Genomic DNA, 19,321 nt, shown 5'->3' with positions numbered 1-19,321 from the left:
CAAGTTCTGCATAAAGTTCCCAAAGTAATTGAGTAGCCCGAGAAAGGCGCGCAGTTCCGAGACATTCCGGGGCCTGGGTGCCAGACGAATTGCTTCGGTTTTGGATTCTGTTGGGCGGATTCCATCAGCGGCAATCCTTCTGCCCAAAAATTCAACCTCGGGCGCAAGAAACAGACACTTGGATTTCTTAACTCTTAGGCCTACCCGATCCAATCGACTTAGTACTTCCTCCAAATTGCGGAGATGGGAGTCGGTGTCCCTGCCCGTGATGAGTATTTCATCTTGGAACACAACCGTCCCCGGGATGGACTTGAGCAGACTCTCCATGTTGCGCTGGAATATAGCAGCTGCCGACCTGATGCCGAATGGGCATCGATTGTGCATAAAAAGGTTTCGATGTGTGTTGATGGTGGTGAGTAGCTTAGACTCTTCGGTCAGTTCTTGCGTCATATACGCAGATGTGAGATCTAGTTTCGAGAAAAGATTTCCTCCAGCCAACGTGGCAAATAGGTCCTCCGCTCTGGGCAGCGAGTATTGGTCCTGTAGGGAGACTCTGTTTATGGTAGACTTGTAATCCCCACAGATTCGTACGGATCCATCAGGCTTCATGACTGGGACGATGGGACTTGCCCAGTCGCTAAATTCCACGGGTGAGATAATGCCTTCCCGCAGAAGCCAGTCCAGTTCGTGTTCAATCTTTTCCCTCATCACATAAGACACAGGTCTGGCCTTGTGATGGACCAGTCTGGCATCCTGTGTGATGTAGATTTTAACTTTAGCCCCTTTAAAGGTGCCCACACCTGGCTGAAAGAGATGTTCAAAACGACTTAGAACTGTTGAGCAGGAGGTCCTTTCCTCTGACGACATGGCGTGAACATCATCGCATTTCCAATTTAGTTTTGCCAGTCAGCTTCTCCCCAGCAGTGCTGGGGGGTCTCCGGGGACAATCCACAGGGGAAGTCGGTTCACCGTCCCTTTGTGTGTGACCGAGAGCATGGCGATGCCAAGGACTGGGACGATTTCTTTGGTACAGGTCCTTAGTTTGGTGTCGATCCTTGTGAGTTTTGGTCTGTTGCTTTTGTGCGGCCACAGCTGTTCAAATTGTTGGACGCTCATGAGAGATTGACTAGCTCCCGTGTCCAGTTCCATGTTGACGGGTATCCCATTGAGTAGGATCCTCATCATTATTGGAGGCATCTTGTTGTAAGAACAGTGGATATTGATCGTGTTGACCCGCTGTACCCCGGCGTCCCGGGCACTGTTCCCACCATCTTCTGGTCCGCTTTCTGACCCTTCCGATTTGTATACCAGCCGAGCTGCTGTTTTTCTGCACATGCGAGCCAGATGCCCTGTATAGTTGCAGTTTCTGCAAACAGCATGCTGAAATCGACACCCCCTTGTTGAGTGCCTTCCCCCACATCTCCAGCACAGACCGCTTCCATTGTTTCTGAAGGATGAGCTGCGTCTGGCTGATCTCTCTTGAGCTTCTCAGTCTGTAGTTGATTGCTCGCATTGTGGTTTGATAAGGTATGAACGGCCGTTCCTGTGGCCCTTGATGGCTTCTGGTGCCACTGCCTGCTATTGAAGGCCTGCTCTTCTGCCTTTGTCTGTGTGTGGGGGTAGCGGCTTGTTTCACGTTGTGAACCTCTTGTTCCGATGTTTCGTTAGTTGTCGTACCCGCAGTATAGATCAACCTCGTTTCTTCTTCTCCTGCCAAGAATGTCTGTGCAACCAGTGCTGCTGCCTCTAGGGTTAAGTTCATGGTCTCTATAAGCTTTCGGAATATGCCTGCAGGGCCTATTCCTTCAATAAAAAAGTCTCTCAGTACTTTTCTCCTTAGTTCATTGGAGAACTCACATAAACGAGCCAGCCTCTGAAGTTCCGCCACGAAGTCGGGTATGCTCTGGCCCACACAGCGTCTGTAGTTGTAGAACCTGTGTCTGGCCATGTGTAGGCTGCTCGCTGGCTTCAGGCGGTCTCTCACCAGTGTGCTCAACTCCTCAAACGACTTGCTTGCTGGTTTCTTGGGTGCCAGTAGGTCCTTCATTAAGGCGTATGTTTTCGAGCCACAGCTGGTCAAGAGATGGGCTCTTCTCTTGTCTGCCTTATTGTTGCCCAACCAGTCTTTGGTTACAAAGCTTTGCTGGAGCCTTTCTATAAGGTCCTCCCAATTGTCTCCAGCATTGTATTTCTCATCTGAGCCATTGGTAGCCATTCTGTGGATTCTGTGATCCCATCCTCGTCGCCACTGTAAAGTCCTGACCTTGCAGTACAGACTTACATGAGGCACATGCTGAAGTCAAGGTCACTCAGGACCTGCACCTTTATTTCACAGCTCTCGAGTGCCTCACTTGCCTGAGACCTGCCCTTATATCCCTGTGTGGGACAGGTATGGAGTGTCTCCTGCAAGTGCACCCCTGGTGGTAAAGTATGCTTATGGTTAAAGGTCATATCTAGTTACAGTCATATCTAGCATGGTAAGATACAGTTATATACAGTAGTGTGAGATACATGACAGCTCTGATCTTAAAGTTTCATTGACTATGAGCACAAAATTCCATGTGAATTTTTCTTGGCGCAGTTGTAGAGATAAGTTTTTTTTCAGTGGCTTGACTGCGGCAAAAAAAAGTTCCAAGTTTCTCCAGTATAACCTTTCATTTTGCAGCAGTGCAGAGGTCCGTAAGCTCTGTGGGTGGAGCTTAAGGTCTGCGCCGAAAAATTGAGGTTGCCAGGGTGAGGCGGGATGTAAATCTATCCTGCAGTGTCATTGCTGATATTTCTCTTCCAAAGAACTGCTATTTTCACAAAAGGTGTAAGCATTCCAAGAGCCTAACTTTAAAAAATTGATTTGTCTCTTTGTAAACTCAACCACGACCCTGTGACTGCCCACTCCTCCTACCCCGTCCCCTGCACCTGCCGCTTCTATCCCAGGCCGAAAGGCCCCCCCCCCCCCACTGGCCTGCTTCTATCCCGGGGAAAGGCCCCTCACCGGCACCACTTCTATCCCGGGGAATGACCCCGCACCGGCCCACTTCTATCCCGGGGAATGATCCCGCAGAGACCCACTTCTATCCCGGGGAATGATCCCACACCGACCCACTTCTATCCCGGGGAATGATCCCGCACCGACCCACTTCTATCCCGGAGAATGATCCCACACCGGCCCACTTCTATCCCGGGGAATGATCCCACACCGACCCACTTCTATCCCGGGGAATGATCCCACACCGACCCACTTCTATCCCAGGGAATGATCCCACACCGACCCACATCTATCCCGGGGAATGATCCCGCAGAGACATACTTCTATCCCGGAGAATGATCCCACACCGACCTACTTCTATCCCGGGGAATGATCCCGCAGAGACATACTTCTATCCTGGAGAATGATCCCACACCGGCCCACTTCTATCCCGGGGAATGACCCCGCACCGGCCCACTTCTATCCCGGGGAATGATCCCGCAGAGACCCACTTCTATCCCGGGGAATGATCCCACACCGACCCACTTCTATCCCGGGGAATGATCCCACACCGACCCACATCTATCCCGGGGAATGATCCCGCAGAGACCCACTTCTATCCCGGGGAATGATCCCACACCGACCCACTTCTATCCCGGGGAATGATCCCACACCGACCCACATCTATCCCGGGGAATGATCCCGCAGAGACCCACTTCTATCCCGGGGAATGATCCCACACCGGCCCACTTCTATCCCGGGGAATGATCCCGCACCGACCCACTTCTATCCCGGGGAATGATCCCACACCGACCCACTTCTATCCCGGGGAATGATCCCACACCGACCCACTTCTATCCCGGAGAATGACCCCGCACCGACCCACTTCTATCCTGGGCCCCCCCGCACCGGGCCACTTCTATCCCGGGTCAAAAGGACCCCGCACTGGTCCACTTCTATCCTGGGCCAAAAAGCCGCACACCAGGCCACTCCTATCCCAGGGAAAGCCCGCCGCTTTTATCCCGGAGAAAGGCCCCTGCACCGGCCTGGTTCTATCCCAGGCCAAAAGGCCCCCCTGCCCTTCCCCAGTGCCGTGTATTCTGCTCCGCTGAAACAATGGCGTCTTCTCGCCGTCAGTTTTTTTAAGTATAGGTAAGGTTTTTCAGAATGATGCAGAGCGCCGTTTTAGAAAAGAATCATACTTGGCCAAACTCGCTTAAATGGCCAGAAATGGCGTGCCCGCCATGTTCCGCCCCTGGTGACGTCAACAAATCGTGAACTAAAAATAATCAGATGAACTTACTTTAGAATGGCGCAGAAACTTTGGCAAAACTTGCATATTTTAGTCTGCTCCAAAAAAAAGTGTAGGCCAAAAAAAAGGGCGCAGAATGGTGGCAAGAATTCAGGCCAATGCCTCTCTCGCACTCTCAGTATTGCACTGGAGTGTCAGCCTGGATTTTTGTGCTCAAGTTTCTGGACTAACATAATACCCACTGTCAAAAAGGCAGACAGAGCTAACCTCAGGTAATTACAGGCCAATTAGTTGAACATCAGTGATAGGAAAAAAATTGTAATCTTTAAATATGAAATTATTAAATATTTCGATGAAGAGAAAATGATTACAAGCAGCCGCTGTAAAGTTCATAAAGGAAAATGATGCTTGACAACCCTGATTGGAAAGATCTGGAAAAATTTGATGCTATTTTTAAAAATTCATTCCTGGGATATGAGCATCGCTGGCAAGGCCAACATTTATTGCCCATCCCTAATTGACCTTGAGAAGGTGGTGGTGAGCCATCTTCTTGAACCGCTGCCATTCTTGTGGTGAAGGAGCTCCCACAGTGCTGTTAGGGAGGGAGTTCCAGGATTTTGACCCAGCGACTATGAAGGAACAGCGATATACTTCCAAGTCAGGATGGTGTGTGACTTGCGAGGGAAACTTAGAGATGATGGTGTTCCTGTGCACCTGCCCCTTGTTCTTCTAGGTAGTAGAGGTCACGGGTTTGCGAGCGCAAACGCTTCAGCCTTGTCTTTTGCACTTTTATCTTTTTGGTGGAATAGAGGACATTACAGAGTGATTTGATAGAGGTGTTTAAAAGTATGGCAGGATGGGGCAGAGTACAGAAAAACAGACTTTGATTGTAGTGAGTGAGGGGGTCTCGGACGAGGGGACATTATTATATAAGATTAAATGTAAGAGATTTAAGAGCAGGAGGAACCGTACCCAGATGGTGGTGAGGCTGTGATATGCATGGCCGGAGTTGATGTTTGAAGCAGAGACCATGTTAACATTTGAGAATAGATAAAACATGTAATTAAAATAGATTGGGATAAAGGGATATGGGATTGACTAGCCCTTGTGTGGAGAATAAACATTAATACGGGTTGGGCAGAATGGCCTGTTTCCATGTTGTAATGTCTTACGTAATCCAATGATTGGATAATGCCTTTGTCTTTATCCACGACATCGCCCTTCTCTATCCCTTGTCATTTAAACTTGCTGAAATCAGGAACTGAAACTGAAAGAGCACTTTATCCCGATGCCATTTCACCCGAGTCACAGTGTAAAGTGATCTACACGTCAAGATGGAGAGTGAACTTTCCTGTGCTGTATGTTATGAAATTTATAAAGACCCTGTCTTACTGGACTGTGATCACAGCTTCTGCCGATCCTGTATAACCCGGTACTGGGAGAGCTCTGTCCCTGCCGCCTGTCCCGTCTGTAGAAGGGGGACTACCTCCAGGGTCCTGAGACCCAACCGCACCCTCGCCAACATCGTGGAGACATTTGTAAAAAGTGGTAAAAGTGATCAAAATCAGCAGGAATGCAGCCGTCACAAGGAGAAGATGAAATTATTTTGTAAAACTGACAAACAGCCCATCTGTCTCGTTTGTCAGAGTTCAAAAAGTCATCAAAACCACGAGGTACTGCCACTGGAAGAAGCGACCGAAGAGTTTAAGGTGAGGGAAACAAATTTTTAACAGATAAAGGGACCCTAAAGATTTAGTATTGAACTGTACGTTGGCAGCGATTTCTATGTTATCAACAACTTGCAATTATTAAGCTCCTTTTTAACATAGGAAATCGCCCTGAGGCATAATCAGACAAACATTGACACTGAGCCAAAGAAGGCTAATATTGACTAAAAGCCTGGAGGTTTTCAAGTGCCTCTTAAAGGAGGAAAGGGGTTAAGAGGCAGAGAGGTTTTGGGAGAGAATTCCAGAATTTAAGGCCCAGGCAGCTAAAGCCACGGCCACTGATGGTGGAGTGATTATAATCAGGGATGTGCATGAGGCCATCATTGGAGGAGTCCAGAGATCTCAGAGGGTTATACGACTGGAGGAGATTAGAGAGATAGGGAGGGGGTGAGGCCATGGTGGGATTTAAAAACAAGGATGAGAATTTTAAATTTAAGGCATTGAGGTACCTACCGGGAGCCATTGTGGGTCAGTGAGCACAGGGATGATGGACGAACAGGACTTGTTGTGAGTTCGTATATGGACGGCAGCATTTTGGATGAACTGAAGTTTATGGAGGGTGCACGGTGAGACACCAGCCTGGATTAGGAGAGCATTGGACTAGTCAGGCCTGAAGTTAAAATAGCACGGATGATGATTTCAGAAGCAGATGAGCTGAGGCAGGGGCGGAGATGGGAAATATTATGGAGATGAAAGTTGGCAGTCTTTGCGATGGAAAGGCTATGGGGTTTGAAGCTCAACACATGGTTAAATAGGAGCCAAGGTTGCAAACAGTCTGGGTCAGCCTGAGACAGACACCAGGAAGGAAGAAAGACTTGGATTTATACAGTATTTTTCATGACCTTAGGACATCCCAAAAGCGCTTCACAGCCAATGAAGTACTTTTTGAAGTGTAGTCACTGTTGTAATGTGGGAAACTCGGCAACAAATTTGCACACAGCAAGGTCCCACAAACAGTAATGTGATAATGACGCAGATAATCTGTTTATTAGTGATGTTGGTTGATGGATAAATATTGGCCAGGACACCAGGGAGAACTCTTACTGGAATTTCTTATTGGAATAGTGCCACGGGATCTTTTTCATCCCCCTCAGAGGGCAGAGCGGCTTTGATTTAATGTCTCATCTGAAAGACTGCACCTCTGATGGTACAGCACTCCCTCAGCACTGCACTGGAGTATCAGCCAGGTCCTCAAGTTTCTGGAGTGGGACTTGAACCCACAACATTCTTACTCAGAGGCAAGAATGCTACGCACTGAAACACGCCATGAGTCAGTGTCGAAGGAAGGGGAATAGAATAGGTGGCGAAGGAATGTTGTTTGTGGTTTGGGCTGGAGACATTGGCTTTGGTTTTCCCAATGTTTAATTGGGTTAAATCGCGGCTCATTCTGCATTGGAAGATAGACAAGCAGGTGACAACATGGAAGCAGTGAAGAAGTTGAGAGAGGTACTGGCAAGGTAGAGCTGGGTGTTGTCAGTTTACATGTGGATCCTGACATCATATCTTTGGATGCAGTTTTCCCGCTTGCATACGGGATGGTAGCTTGCAAGGATCGAGGGGCCAAAAGTGAGTTTTTTTGACGGGGGAGCAGGGGTTAACCAATGTTCCCTCTAATTTTGGGGGATCTCTTTAATGGGCTGCACCCTGTCACAGACCTTCCCTTTTGTTCTTTCCTCCCCTCCCATTTTCCCTGCTACTGCACTTGCTTAAAATCCTGTTACACTTCTAACTTTTTCCAGTTCTGATGAAGGGTCATCGACCTGAAACGTTAACTCTGTTTCTCTCTCCACAGATGCTGCCTGACCTGCTGAGTATTTCCAGCATTTACTGTTTTTATTTCTGATTCCAACATCCACAGTATTTTGTTTTTGGAAAGATGCCAGGGGTTATTTTTGGATTCCAGGATGATTGTGGAGTAGAGCCATTTTGGCAGTGGACAGCATGACCTGTTAATGCTTGATGTGGTCCAGCCAGATCTGGCAATGAATCTTGCTTCCCCAAGTCTATGGAGCACAGACTTGAATTTAAAAAAAATTACTTCCTGGGATGTGGGCTTCGCTGGCAAAGCCAGCATTTATTGCCCTCCCTAAATGTAAATTTCACACACCGTATGGCCATTCATCTGCAGATCTAGCTGCTTTGTCAAAGGCAGATTGGAAAATCCAACTGGTATATTCTGATTCTGTACCTTTTCATTTGATGATGTGCTAATTGATTCACTATTTCTTGTAATTCTGATAGTGCAAAGTGTTATATATGTAAACCTGTAAATCCCTTGTTTAACCACCAGAGGACTCATTCCCTGGAGTCCCAAGGGATCCCACAATCCCTTGGGAGCACCTGTACTTAAGGAGCCCTCACAGGCTGGAGAGGCACTCTGGAGACCTGCAATAAAAGACTATGGTCACACTTTACTTTGAGCCCACAGTATCTGGTCAGACTCTTTACTCATACATAACACAAAGGAGATGTGAATAAAACCGAGCCACACAGCAATATTAATATCAGAGCTGAAACATCAGGCTTGCCTACTGCTTATTCATTTAATTTAAAACAAAACAAGATCATGAAAGGATGTTAGGAAAAATAAATTATTGAGTGACACACAAAAGAAAATTGAAGAGGAAATGCAACATAACCTATCTTGACAATTTCATCATCATATTTGCGTGAAAAATACAGTACATGCAGTTGGGGATGAAACAGAGTATTTCAAATGACAATAAAAGCTTGTATTTGTATAAGACGCATCTTAAAGGAGGTGAGAGAAGTAGAGCGGTGGAGAGACGTAGGGAAGGAATTTCACAGTCGAGGGCCCAGGCAGCTGAAGGCACGGTCCCCAATGGTGGAGTGATTAAAATCGGATATGCACAAGAGGCCAGAATTGGAGGAGCACAGAGATCTTGGAGGGTTGTAGGGCAGGAGGAGGTTACAGAGATAGGAAGGGGCAAGGCCATGGAGGGATTTGAAAACAAGGATGAGAATTTTAAAATCTAGGTGTTTCTGGACCGGGAGTCAATGTAGGTCAGCGAGCACAGGGGGTGAGGGGTGAACAGGGCTTGGTGTGAGTTAGGACACGGGACGCAGAGTTTTAGATGAGTTCAAGTTTATGGAGGGTGGAAGATGGGAGGCCGGCCAGGAGAGCATTGGAATAGTCAAGTCTAGAGGTAACAAAGTCGTGGACGAGGGTTTCAACAGCTGATCAGCTGAGGCAGGGGCAGGGACGAGTGATGTTATAGAGGTGGAAGTAGGTGGTCTTGGTGATGGAATGGATATGTGGTTGGAAGCTATAGGAACTGTCCTAATGTGAAGAAAAATAGTCCCCATAAATAGTCTGAAAGCTCTGATAATTCTCAATGATTATACTGCAGTCACAATCTAAATGGTATTTAATTTTGGAGTGTTTATGGCACAAATTAATTGACCATTTATGTTCAGAAGGAACTGCGAACCTTACTGAAGCTAATCCAGGACAAGAAGAAGGAACGTGATGTTGTAAAAAGTGATTATGAGAAAACATTAGCCCATATTCAGGTACATTTGATGTTAACTTTATTCTACATTTTCCAATCAAGTTTACTTTGAACCATTGAAGGTCCATTAATAAAGTAAAATCTCATAGAATCATACAGCACAGGAGGTCATTCGGCCCATCATGCCTGTGCCAGTTCTTTGACAGGGTTGTCCAATTAGTGCCACTGCCTTGCTCTTTCCCCATAGGCCTGTAATTTTTTTCTACTTCAAGTATTTATCCAGTTTACTTTCAAAAATTACTAGTGAATTTGCTTTCAACACCAGTGCATTCCAGATCATAGCAACTCATTGTGTACATTTTTTTCCTCATGTCGCCTCTGGTTCTTTTGTGAATTACCATAAATCTGTATCCTTTGGTGGCTGACCTTTCTACCACCAGAAACAGTTTCACCGCATTTATTCTATCAAAACCCTTTTGAACACCTCCATCAAATCTCTCCTTAACCTTCTCTGCTCTAAGGAGAATGACTCCAGTTTCTCCACGTATCTGAAGTCATTCACCTGGTACCATTTCAGTAAAATCTCTTCTGCATCTTCTTAACATCCTTTCAAAAGTGTGGAGCCCATAATTGGCCACAATAATCCAGCTGAGGTCTAACCAGTGTTTTTTATAAAGGTTTAGCAAAACTCATTTGCTTTCGTACGCTAGCCTCCATTTACAAAGCCAAGCCTCCTTGTATGCCTTGTTGACAGTCTTCTCAACTTGTCCTGCCAGCTGCAAAGACTTGTGTACTGTACACACTATTAGGTCTATCTGTTCCTGCACCTCCTTTAAAGTTGGACAATTTCGTCACTGTAGCGAATCATTGAATTATCACGGACACTTCCCTTGTGCTAGTGAAACTGCAGTTAACGAAAATACGTCAGTTCGATCCTCAGTTAGAGCTCTCGCTTCTAAATAAGTTATCATCTGGTCTCATAGAAGCTTACACCACGGAAGGAGGCCATTTTGGCCCATCATGTCTGTGCCGGCCAACAAGAGGCTATCCAGCCTAATCCCACTTTCCAGCTCTAGGTCCCTAACCCTGCAGGTTATGGCACTTCAAGTGCACATCCAAGTACTTTTTAAATATGGTGAGGGTTTCTACCTCTAACACCCTTTCAGGCAGTGAGTTCCAGACCCCCACAACCCTCTGCGTGAAGAAATTTTCCCTCAAATCCCCTCTAAACCTACCAATTGCTTTAAATTTATGCCCCCTGCTGGTTGATCCCTCTGCTAAGGGATCTCGGCCCTTTCTATCCACTACATCTGGGCCCCTCATAATTTTATACACCTCAATGAGGTCTCCCCTCAGCCTCCTCTGTTCGAAGGAAAACAAATCCAGGCTATCCAATCTGTCCTCATTAACTAGACTTCACTGCTTCAGGGAATGTTTATCTCTAAAATATTCTTATGTGAAGAGAACTGCACAACCTCTTTAAAATGCACATTTAATCTTTAATTCCCACTATTATTTCCTTAGGACCAAAGTTCAAAGACAGAGAAACAGATGAAAGTGCAATTTGAAATACTTCACCAGTTTCTCCGTGAGGAAGAGAAGACTGTGTTGGAAGATCTGAAACTGGAGAAAGAGAAAAACAGTCGGGAGATGGAGGGGAGGATTGAGAAGATAACGGAAGAAATCTCATCGCTTTCAGTCATTGTTCAGGACATTGAACACGAGCTGAGTGAACAGGACAGTGTCAAGTTTTTAACGGTAGATGTTTATTCCTTCTCTGATACTGTCTTAAAAATCTTAGGCCATCAAAATATAACACTAGAAATGCCACTCTTTTAAAGGGCAGAAATCCGGCATACTGGGAGCGGAGGGGCAGGAAAATGAGGCAGAACGTGTTTCTGTCCGGTTTCCTCCTTCACTCGCTACCAGGAGACTACCAATGTTGGGGAGTTGAGCGCATCTTCTGTCTGCTCTCGTCCCTCCATCCCAGCCTCACTTTTGGAGCTGTGTCTGGCAGCATCCCTCGCTTCAGGTTGGTTGAACTTTGCTGTCCATCTCAGGCAGCCTGCTGAGGTCAATTTTAAGGTCAAGAGTGAGAGAGGCTTTGCACTGCACATCCTCGCCTAATGTTAAGATGCCCGCACAGAAAAGTAACAGTAAAACTGGGGCCTGATCTGACTCACGAGGGCACTAAAGCAAAGCATGAGACCACCCGAGTAACTGGAGTTGCTTTGAATTTGACCAGTGTCCCTATTACGTTGCGCAACTACGGTAGAAATTCATCTTGGGCGGTAAAGCAAAGTGGGCGTTATGACATTGACCGCATGTTATAAGCCTCGTCACATACTGAAGTCAATAATGAGCTCGACTTTCCATTTCACATCGCTGGGCTGGTGCCCACATATCGCCCAAAATGGCAGGCTATCGGCCATTTTAAGTAAAAAGTGGAAAGTTGGGTCGGAACATCGCTGGAAACCTGATGACCCACGCTCATCCTGGGTTAGTTGGGCCCACCGGGAGTGCACCTCCTGGATGAGGGCCTCGTTGGCCTCATCTGAAAAAGGCCTTGCCCTATGTCTCACCCCCTCCACATCACTGCCGCCGGATGAAGACATTCTGTTCTTTTTCTTTCTATAATATATCTTTATCAGTTGTTTAACTCTTGTCTGTCTGTCTATCAGCTTTGATGTAATTTTGTACTAATCTGTAATCTATAATTATCAAAATATCTCTTTTCCTTACTGCTCTGCTTTCCTCCTGTCTCTCTCTCTCTCTCTCTCTCCTCCTCTCTTTGCCTTCTGCGCATGTGTGGATGACCCCTGACCCCCAAAACACGGGAAAACCTGTTCACCACAAAAAGAAAATCGCTTGCGCAGAAGGCCGTTGCTAGGGAAGCTTTGCCTTCCACATCGCTGGGCTATCGCTGGGCCCGTTTCACATCGCTGGGCCTGTTCCACATCGCTGGGCTATCGCTGGGCCCGTTTCACATCGCTGGGCCTGTTCCACATCGCTGGGCTATCGCTAGGCCCGTTTCACATCGCTGGGCTATCGCTGGGCCCGTTTCACATCGCTGGGCCTGTTCCACATCGCTGGGCTATTGCTAGGCCCGTTTCACATCGCTGGGCCAGTTCCACATCGCTGGGCTATCGCTGGGCCTGTTCCACATCGCTGGGCTATCGCTGGGCCTGTTCCACATCGCTGGGCTATCGCTAGGCCCGTTTCACATCGCTGGACTATCGCTGGGCCCGTTTCACATCGCTGGACTATCGCTGGGCCCGTTTCACATCGCTGGACTATCGCTGGGCCTGTTCCACATCGCTGGGCTATCGCTAGGCCCGTTTCACATCGCTGGACTATCGCTGGGCCTGTTCCACATCGCTGGGCTATCGCTAGGCCCGTTTCACATCGCTGGACTATCGCTGGGCCCGTTCCACATCGCTGAGCTATCGCTGGGCCCGTTTCACATCGCTGGGCTATCGCTAGGCCCGTTTCACATCGCTGGACTATCGCTGGGCCTGTTCCACATCGCTGGGCTATCGCTAGGCCCGTTCCACATCGCTGGACTATCGCTGGGCCTGTTCCACATCGCTGGGCTATCGCTAGGCCCGTTTCACATCGCTGGACTATCGCTGGGCCTGTTCCACATCGCTGGGCTATCGCTAGGCCCGTTTCACATCGCTGGACTATCGCTGGGCCCGTTCCACATCGCTGAGCTATCGCTGGGCCCGTTTCACATCGCTGGGCTATCGCTAGGCCCGTTTCACATCGCTGGACTATCGCTGGGCCCGTTCCACATCGCTGAGCTATCGCTGGGCCCGTTTCACATCGCTGGGCTATCGCTGGGCCCGTTTCACATCGCTGGGCTTTGCTGGGCCTGTTCCACATCGCTGGGCTATCGCTGGGCCTGTTCCACATCGCTGGGATATCGCTGGGCCCGTTTCACATCACTGGGCTATCGCTGGGCCCGTTTCACATCGCTGGGCCTGTTCCACATCGCTGGGCTATCGCTGGGCCCGTTTCACATCGCTGGGCTATCGCTGGGCCTGTTCCACATCGCTGGGCTTTGCTGGGCCTGTTCCACATCGCTGGGCTATCGCTGGGCCTGTTCCACATCGCTGGGCTATCGCTGGGCCTGTTCCACATCGCTGGGCTATCGCTGGGCCCGTTTCACATCGCTGGACTATCGCTGGGCCCGTTTCACATCGCTGGGCTTTGCTGGGCCCGTTCCACATCGCTGGGCTATCGCTAGGCCCGTTTCACATCGCTGGACTATCACTGGGCCCGTTTCACATCGCTGGACTATCGCTGGGCCCGTTGCACATCGCTGGGCTATCGCTGGGCCTGTTCCACATCGCTGGGCTATCGCTGGGCTATCGCTGGGCCTGTTCCACATCGCTGGGATATCGCTGGGCTATTGCTGGGCCTGTTCCACATCGCTGGGCTTTGCTGGACTATCGCTGGGCCCGTTCCACATTGCTGGGCTATCGCTGGGCCCGTTCCACATCGCTGGGCTATTGCTGGGCCCGTTCCACATCGCTGGGCTATCGCTGGGCCCGTTCCACATTGCTGGGCTATCGCTGGGCCCGTTTCACATCGCTGGGCCTGTTCCACATCGCTGGGCTTTGCTGGACTATCGCTGGGCCCGTTCCACATCGCTGGGCTATCGCTGGGCCCGTTCCACATCGCTGGGCTATCGCTGGGCTATCACTGGGCTATTGCTGGGCCTGTTCCACATCGCTGGGCTTTGCTGGACTATCGCTGGGCCCGTTCCACATCGCTGGGCTATCGCTGGGCCCGTTCCACATCGCTGGGCTATCGCTGGGCTATCACTGGGCTATTGCTGGGCCTGTTCCACATCGCTGGGCTTTGCTGGACTATCGCTGGGCCCGTTCCGCATCGCTGGGCTATCGCTGGGCCTGTTCCACATCGCTGGGCTATCGCTGGGCCCGTTCCACATCGCTGGGCTATCGCTGGGCCCGTTTCACATCGCTGGGCCCGTTTCACATCGCTGGGCCTGTTCCACATCGCTGGGCTATCGCTGGACTATCGCTGGGCCTGTTCCACATCGCTGGGCTATCGCTGGGCTATCGCTGGGCCTGTTCCACATCGCTGGACTATCGCTGGGCTATCGCTGGGCCTGTTCCACATCGCTGGGCTATCGCTGGACTATCTCTGGGCCTGTTCCACATTGCTGGGCTTTGCTGGGCCCGTTTCACATCGCTGGGCTATCGCTGGGCCCGTTTCACATCGCTGGGCCTGTTCCACATCGCTGGGCCCGTTTCACATCACTGGGCCTGTTCCCCATCGCTGGGCTATCGCTGGGCCCGTTCCACATCGCTGGGCTATCGCTGGGCCCGTTCCACATTGCTGGGCTTTGCTGGGCTATCGCTTCACCCGTTTCACATCGCTGGACTATCACTGAGCCGAAAGTCGTGATCCAAAAGATGGGCGATGTGCCAGCGAACATTAAGGCTGACACATCACCAAGGCTGGAACATCGCCCATTTTTTGGGCCATAGCCAGCAAAGTGGAAAGTCTAGCCAATGGAACTGAATAGCACGGACAACCGATTCAATAACACCCGTTTCACGGAAACGCCCAAGCCAAATTTCTAACCTGTACATTTCTAATGACTATTTTGACAAAAAAATCATTGGGGATCTTTATCAACTCTTTCCATTGTTAATTTTAGCAGAAAATAAACAGTCCCGTTCACTCTTATAGCATAACAATTAGCCATTGATAACTAGTGCCCACAACAAGTATAGCTGACAGTGTGGAGATAACTTTAACCTACCTCACTAGCAGGAAACCCACGGGATTGGGTAGTACTCCAGCTTTAAACCCTGCCCAATATTAAAACCAGCATTGCACCCAATCCCATGAGTTTCCACGACAGGCAAGTCTTTGGCTTAAAATTGCCCCTGTTTCCCAGGTTTGTCTGGTTCATTACTTCACTCTATGAATTAATCTCTGAGACACGTCTCCCCTCACCCCCACTGGAATTTCCATAGGACCTATAATGAGATGTGAATTCCAAATTCCTGGCACAAAAGAGTTCCGGCCTTTTTCCATAGGCCGATTTACTACAGCGCTTAATTGCTCTGCGATCCATTGTGGTGGGAGGGCTCAGGCCATTAACATCATCCTCTGACACATTAGCAGTGCAGGAAGCCAGGGGCCCAATGGCATCCCTTCACCCAACACAGTAGGTGATAACTGTGGCTCAGTGGGTAGCACTCTCTCGCCTTTGAATCAGAAGGTTGTGTATGTAGTTCCTTTCCACTCCAGGGACTTGAGCACAACAGTCTAGGCTGACACTCCAGTGCAGTACTGAGGGAGTGCTGCACTGTCAGAGATGCTGTCTTTCGGATGAGACGTTAAATCGTCTGCTCTCTCAGGTGGGTGTAAAAGATCCCACGGAACCTTTCCAAGAAGTGCTGGGGTGTTCTCCCCTGTGCCCTGGCCAACATTTAACCCTCAATCAACATCACCAAGAAACAGATTATCTGATCATTGTCACATTGTGGGGTCTTGTGTGCAGATTGGCTGTGCATTTCCTGCCTTATAGCAGTAACTACACTTCAAAAGTATTTAGTTGGCTTCAAAGTGCCTTGAGGCATCCTATATAAAGGCAACTTCTTTTCTAAACTCTTCAATGGGGTGAGTTGTGTTGTATTTTTAATTCTGTGGAGTAACCTGGAGTTTAAAATCTTCTTACAATTTGAATGCATTTTGTTGTAGGATTCTTTCTGTATTAATTCACCTTTTTATGATAAAATGTTCTCTAAACACAAACAGTAATAATTGTTTTTGTTCCGCAGAAATTTCCGGAAACAGAGAAAAGGTATAATTTACAGCCTTGATTTGAGCCGATATTTTAATTTCTCGCCCACCCTGGAATGATCCAATACTGCCCTTTATCTCCTGTTTCAGAGCGAAGCGAACTCTCCCAGAGCCGCAGCAGGTTTCCCCTTTAATCAATGTGGGGAAGTACATTGGGTCACTGCAGTACAGAGTGTGGAGAAAGATGCTGACAGTGATTAATACAGGTGGGTGTGAGCTTCCTGACACCAGCTATTAAACAGCTCTCTGTTAGTAGACGGGACCTGTCCACTAAAATACAATTGCACTGGTCTGCGGCTAGACTTGACTTCAGTCGATATCTGTTAGAAAGGGTAAATATAATTTTCGTTTCCATTTGATATTTTTGATGAATGGGTATCCTGGCTCAGATGGTGCAAGGTGTTTGAGGGGCAATTGGTGAGAAACGTGCTGCTGCTTGATGGATGTGCTCCTGACCCTATGCCAAATCATCGGGTCAGGGCTCTTTGCATAGGAAGATTGGAAGGACAGATCAGAATATTTTATAAATAGTGAAAAGCAAGAAACAGTGGAGGTCCAAAGAGATTTAGGGGGCCATGTACATCGATCATTAAAATGCCATGGACAGGTACAAAAAATTAATTTTAAAAAAGGCTAATGGAATGCTGGACTTTATATCTAGAGGACTAGAATACAAGGGACTAGAAGTCATGCTACAGCTATACAAAGCCTCAGTTAGACCACACCTGGAGCACTGCGTTCAGTTCTGGACACCACACCTTAGGAAGGATATATTGGCCTTGGAGGGAGCGCAGCATAGGTTTACAAAAATGATACCTGGACTCCAAGGGTTAAATTATGATGAAAGATTACACAAATTAGGGTTGTATTCCCTGGAATTCAGAAAGATAAGGAGTGATTTGATCAAAGTTTTCAAGATATTAAGGGGAACAGATAGGGTAGATCAAGCAAAATGATTTCCATTGGTAAGAGAGTCTAGGACTAGGGGGACATAGCTTAAAAATTAGAGCCAGGCCTTCAGGAGTGAAGTTAGGAAACACTTCCAGACAAAAAGGGTGCTAGAAGTTTGGAATTCTCTTCCGCAAACAACAGTTGATGCTGATTCAATTGTTCATTTTAAATCTGAGATTGATAGATTTTTGTTAAGGGATATAGGGCACAGGCGGGTATATGGAGTTAGGTCACAGATCAGCCATGATCTCATTGAATGGGCTAAATGGCTTACTTCTCTTCCTGAACATATTGTAGGCACCTCAGTGGGGAGTGCAAGAAATTGACTGGGGCTGTTTTCTGCAGTGTAAACTGACCTAGAGACATGAGGGATATGTTACTTTCAATGAAGGCTGGATTTCAAAAAATAATCCATCAATATGTCTCAGGGCAGCATTTCCTGCCCAATCCTAGTTATTGTGAGGGCAGTAAGAGTCAGCCGCATAGTGTAGGACCCAGGTAGGCCCCTGAAGGACTTTCGTGTAGTTGGGTTTTAGCGACAGTCTGGCAACCTTCTTGGTCATTTTTAGTAGTGTTAGCCATTAATTACCAGGTTAATTGAATTGAAATTTATAATTTGTCATGATGGGATTTGAATTTGCCTCATTTGGGATAAAGCAACATAACCAGTCGGATGCTGTAATTCAAGGTCATTCCTTTTTACCAACCATTAATTGGGCTGGCGAGCATTACAATAATTGTGATGAATATTCTGTCTGTGATTGGTTTCTATCTGTTACCAGCTCCGGTGACCTTGGATCCTAACACAGCGTCGCCTTACCTTGTCCTTTCTACCAGCCTGCACAGAGTGAAAAACACAGAGATATGGCAGCAGCTTCCCGACAATCCGGAGAGGTTTGATTCCTGTGTCTCTGTCTTGGGAGCCGAGGGTTTCACATCAGGGACACCCCTCTGGGAGGTGGAAGTTGGGGAAAAAACTGGCTGGGATGTGGGCGTGGTGAAAGAGACCATCACGAGGAAGGGGCAAATCACCCTTACTCCAAGTAATGGATTTTGGGTACTATCACTGAGAAATGGGAATGAGTACTGGGCTTGTGCTGAGCAATGGGAACGCTTACATCTCACTGTGAGCCCGAGAAAGATTATAATCTTCCTGGATTATGAGGGAGGGAAGGTATACTTTTATAACTCAGGTAACATGTCCCATATCTACACTTTCACTGGTACATTCACTGAGAAACTCTATCCTTACTTCAGTCCATTTCTCATTGATGGTGGTAAAAACACAGGCTCACTAAGAATCTGTTCTCAGAGAGGAACATACGAGTAAATTATGGGGCAAGACCTTGGTCGATTTATCGGCAAATCAGGGTACACCAGACCAGATACTCCACCCATTGAAAGTTCCCCTCTGGTGGCACAGCATCTGGGAACATCCTACCCTGATAACACCGATAATCACCGATAAATACCTGCAGAGTCTGGGAAAATCCTGCCCAATATAACAAATAATCACCCATAAATACCTACAGGGTGTGGGAAAATCTCACCTGATAACACCAATAATTACTGATAAATACCTGCAGGGTCTGAGAAAATCCCACCCGATAACACCAATAAACTGAGAAAATCCCACCCGATAACACCAATAAATACCCGCAGGGTCTGGGAAAATCTCACCCCAATAATACCAATAATCACCAATAAAAACCCACAAGGCCATATCTGAAATTTGCCATCGCCTAATGCCTCAGCAACTCTGAATAAAATGGTTTATTTTATGATCCCTACTTCTGTTTGTTAACAGTGAATTATATGTATTTCAATAACAATGAACTATCCCACAATGATACAATAGGGTCTAATATGACAACATATTATTTTAATCATAGTATTAAAAGCCACTAATGTAATGTTCCTAACAGGACAGTCTACTTGCTCCATTTTGTGTTGAAGTTCTTTCTCTAAATGTAATTAGTCCTATGCTGTGATTGCTGCTTTATAAGTGTGATTGTCAGATGGTAAACTCACGAACTTCAATTACTTGTGTTGTTACATGTGATTTAAGGTCACAGAAATACAGATCCAATACTTTGCGAAAATAGTTTTG

The 19,321-nt window shown here is 47.6% G+C and overlaps 1 protein-coding gene across 1 annotated transcript; it reads left to right on the top strand.

The window, feature by feature from the left end:
* The first annotated feature begins 5,548 nt into the window (after positions 1-5,548).
* LOC139230119 (zinc-binding protein A33-like) lies at positions 5,549-18,541 on the top strand. Its single transcript, XM_070861961.1, has 6 exons — positions 5,549-5,923; positions 9,380-9,475; positions 10,939-11,172; positions 16,239-16,261; positions 16,351-16,466; positions 17,994-18,541. Exons 1-6 carry the CDS (start codon positions 5,549-5,551, stop codon positions 18,539-18,541), a joined length of 1,392 nt encoding a protein of 463 aa, XP_070718062.1.
* Positions 18,542-19,321: the final 780 nt, after the last annotated feature.

This window comes from Pristiophorus japonicus, chromosome 19 (assembly GCF_044704955.1).
Source record: "Pristiophorus japonicus isolate sPriJap1 chromosome 19, sPriJap1.hap1, whole genome shotgun sequence".
Classification (NCBI taxonomy): Eukaryota; Metazoa; Chordata; class Chondrichthyes; family Pristiophoridae; genus Pristiophorus; species Pristiophorus japonicus.
This window is presented reverse-complemented; position numbering and strand designations above follow the sequence as displayed.

Bases quoted from the DNA above. Each gene is read 5' to 3' on its own strand.
- LOC139230119 (XM_070861961.1), top strand. From the start codon at position 5,549: ATGGAGAGTGAACTTTCCTGTGCTGTATGTTATGAAATTTATAAAGAC. The intron at 11,173-16,238 runs GTAGATGTTTAT...TTTGTTCCGCAG, and splicing joins ACAGTGTCAAGTTTTTAACG to AAATTTCCGGAAACAGAGAA. The intron at 16,262-16,350 runs GTATAATTTACA...CTCCTGTTTCAG, and splicing joins TTTCCGGAAACAGAGAAAAG to AGCGAAGCGAACTCTCCCAG.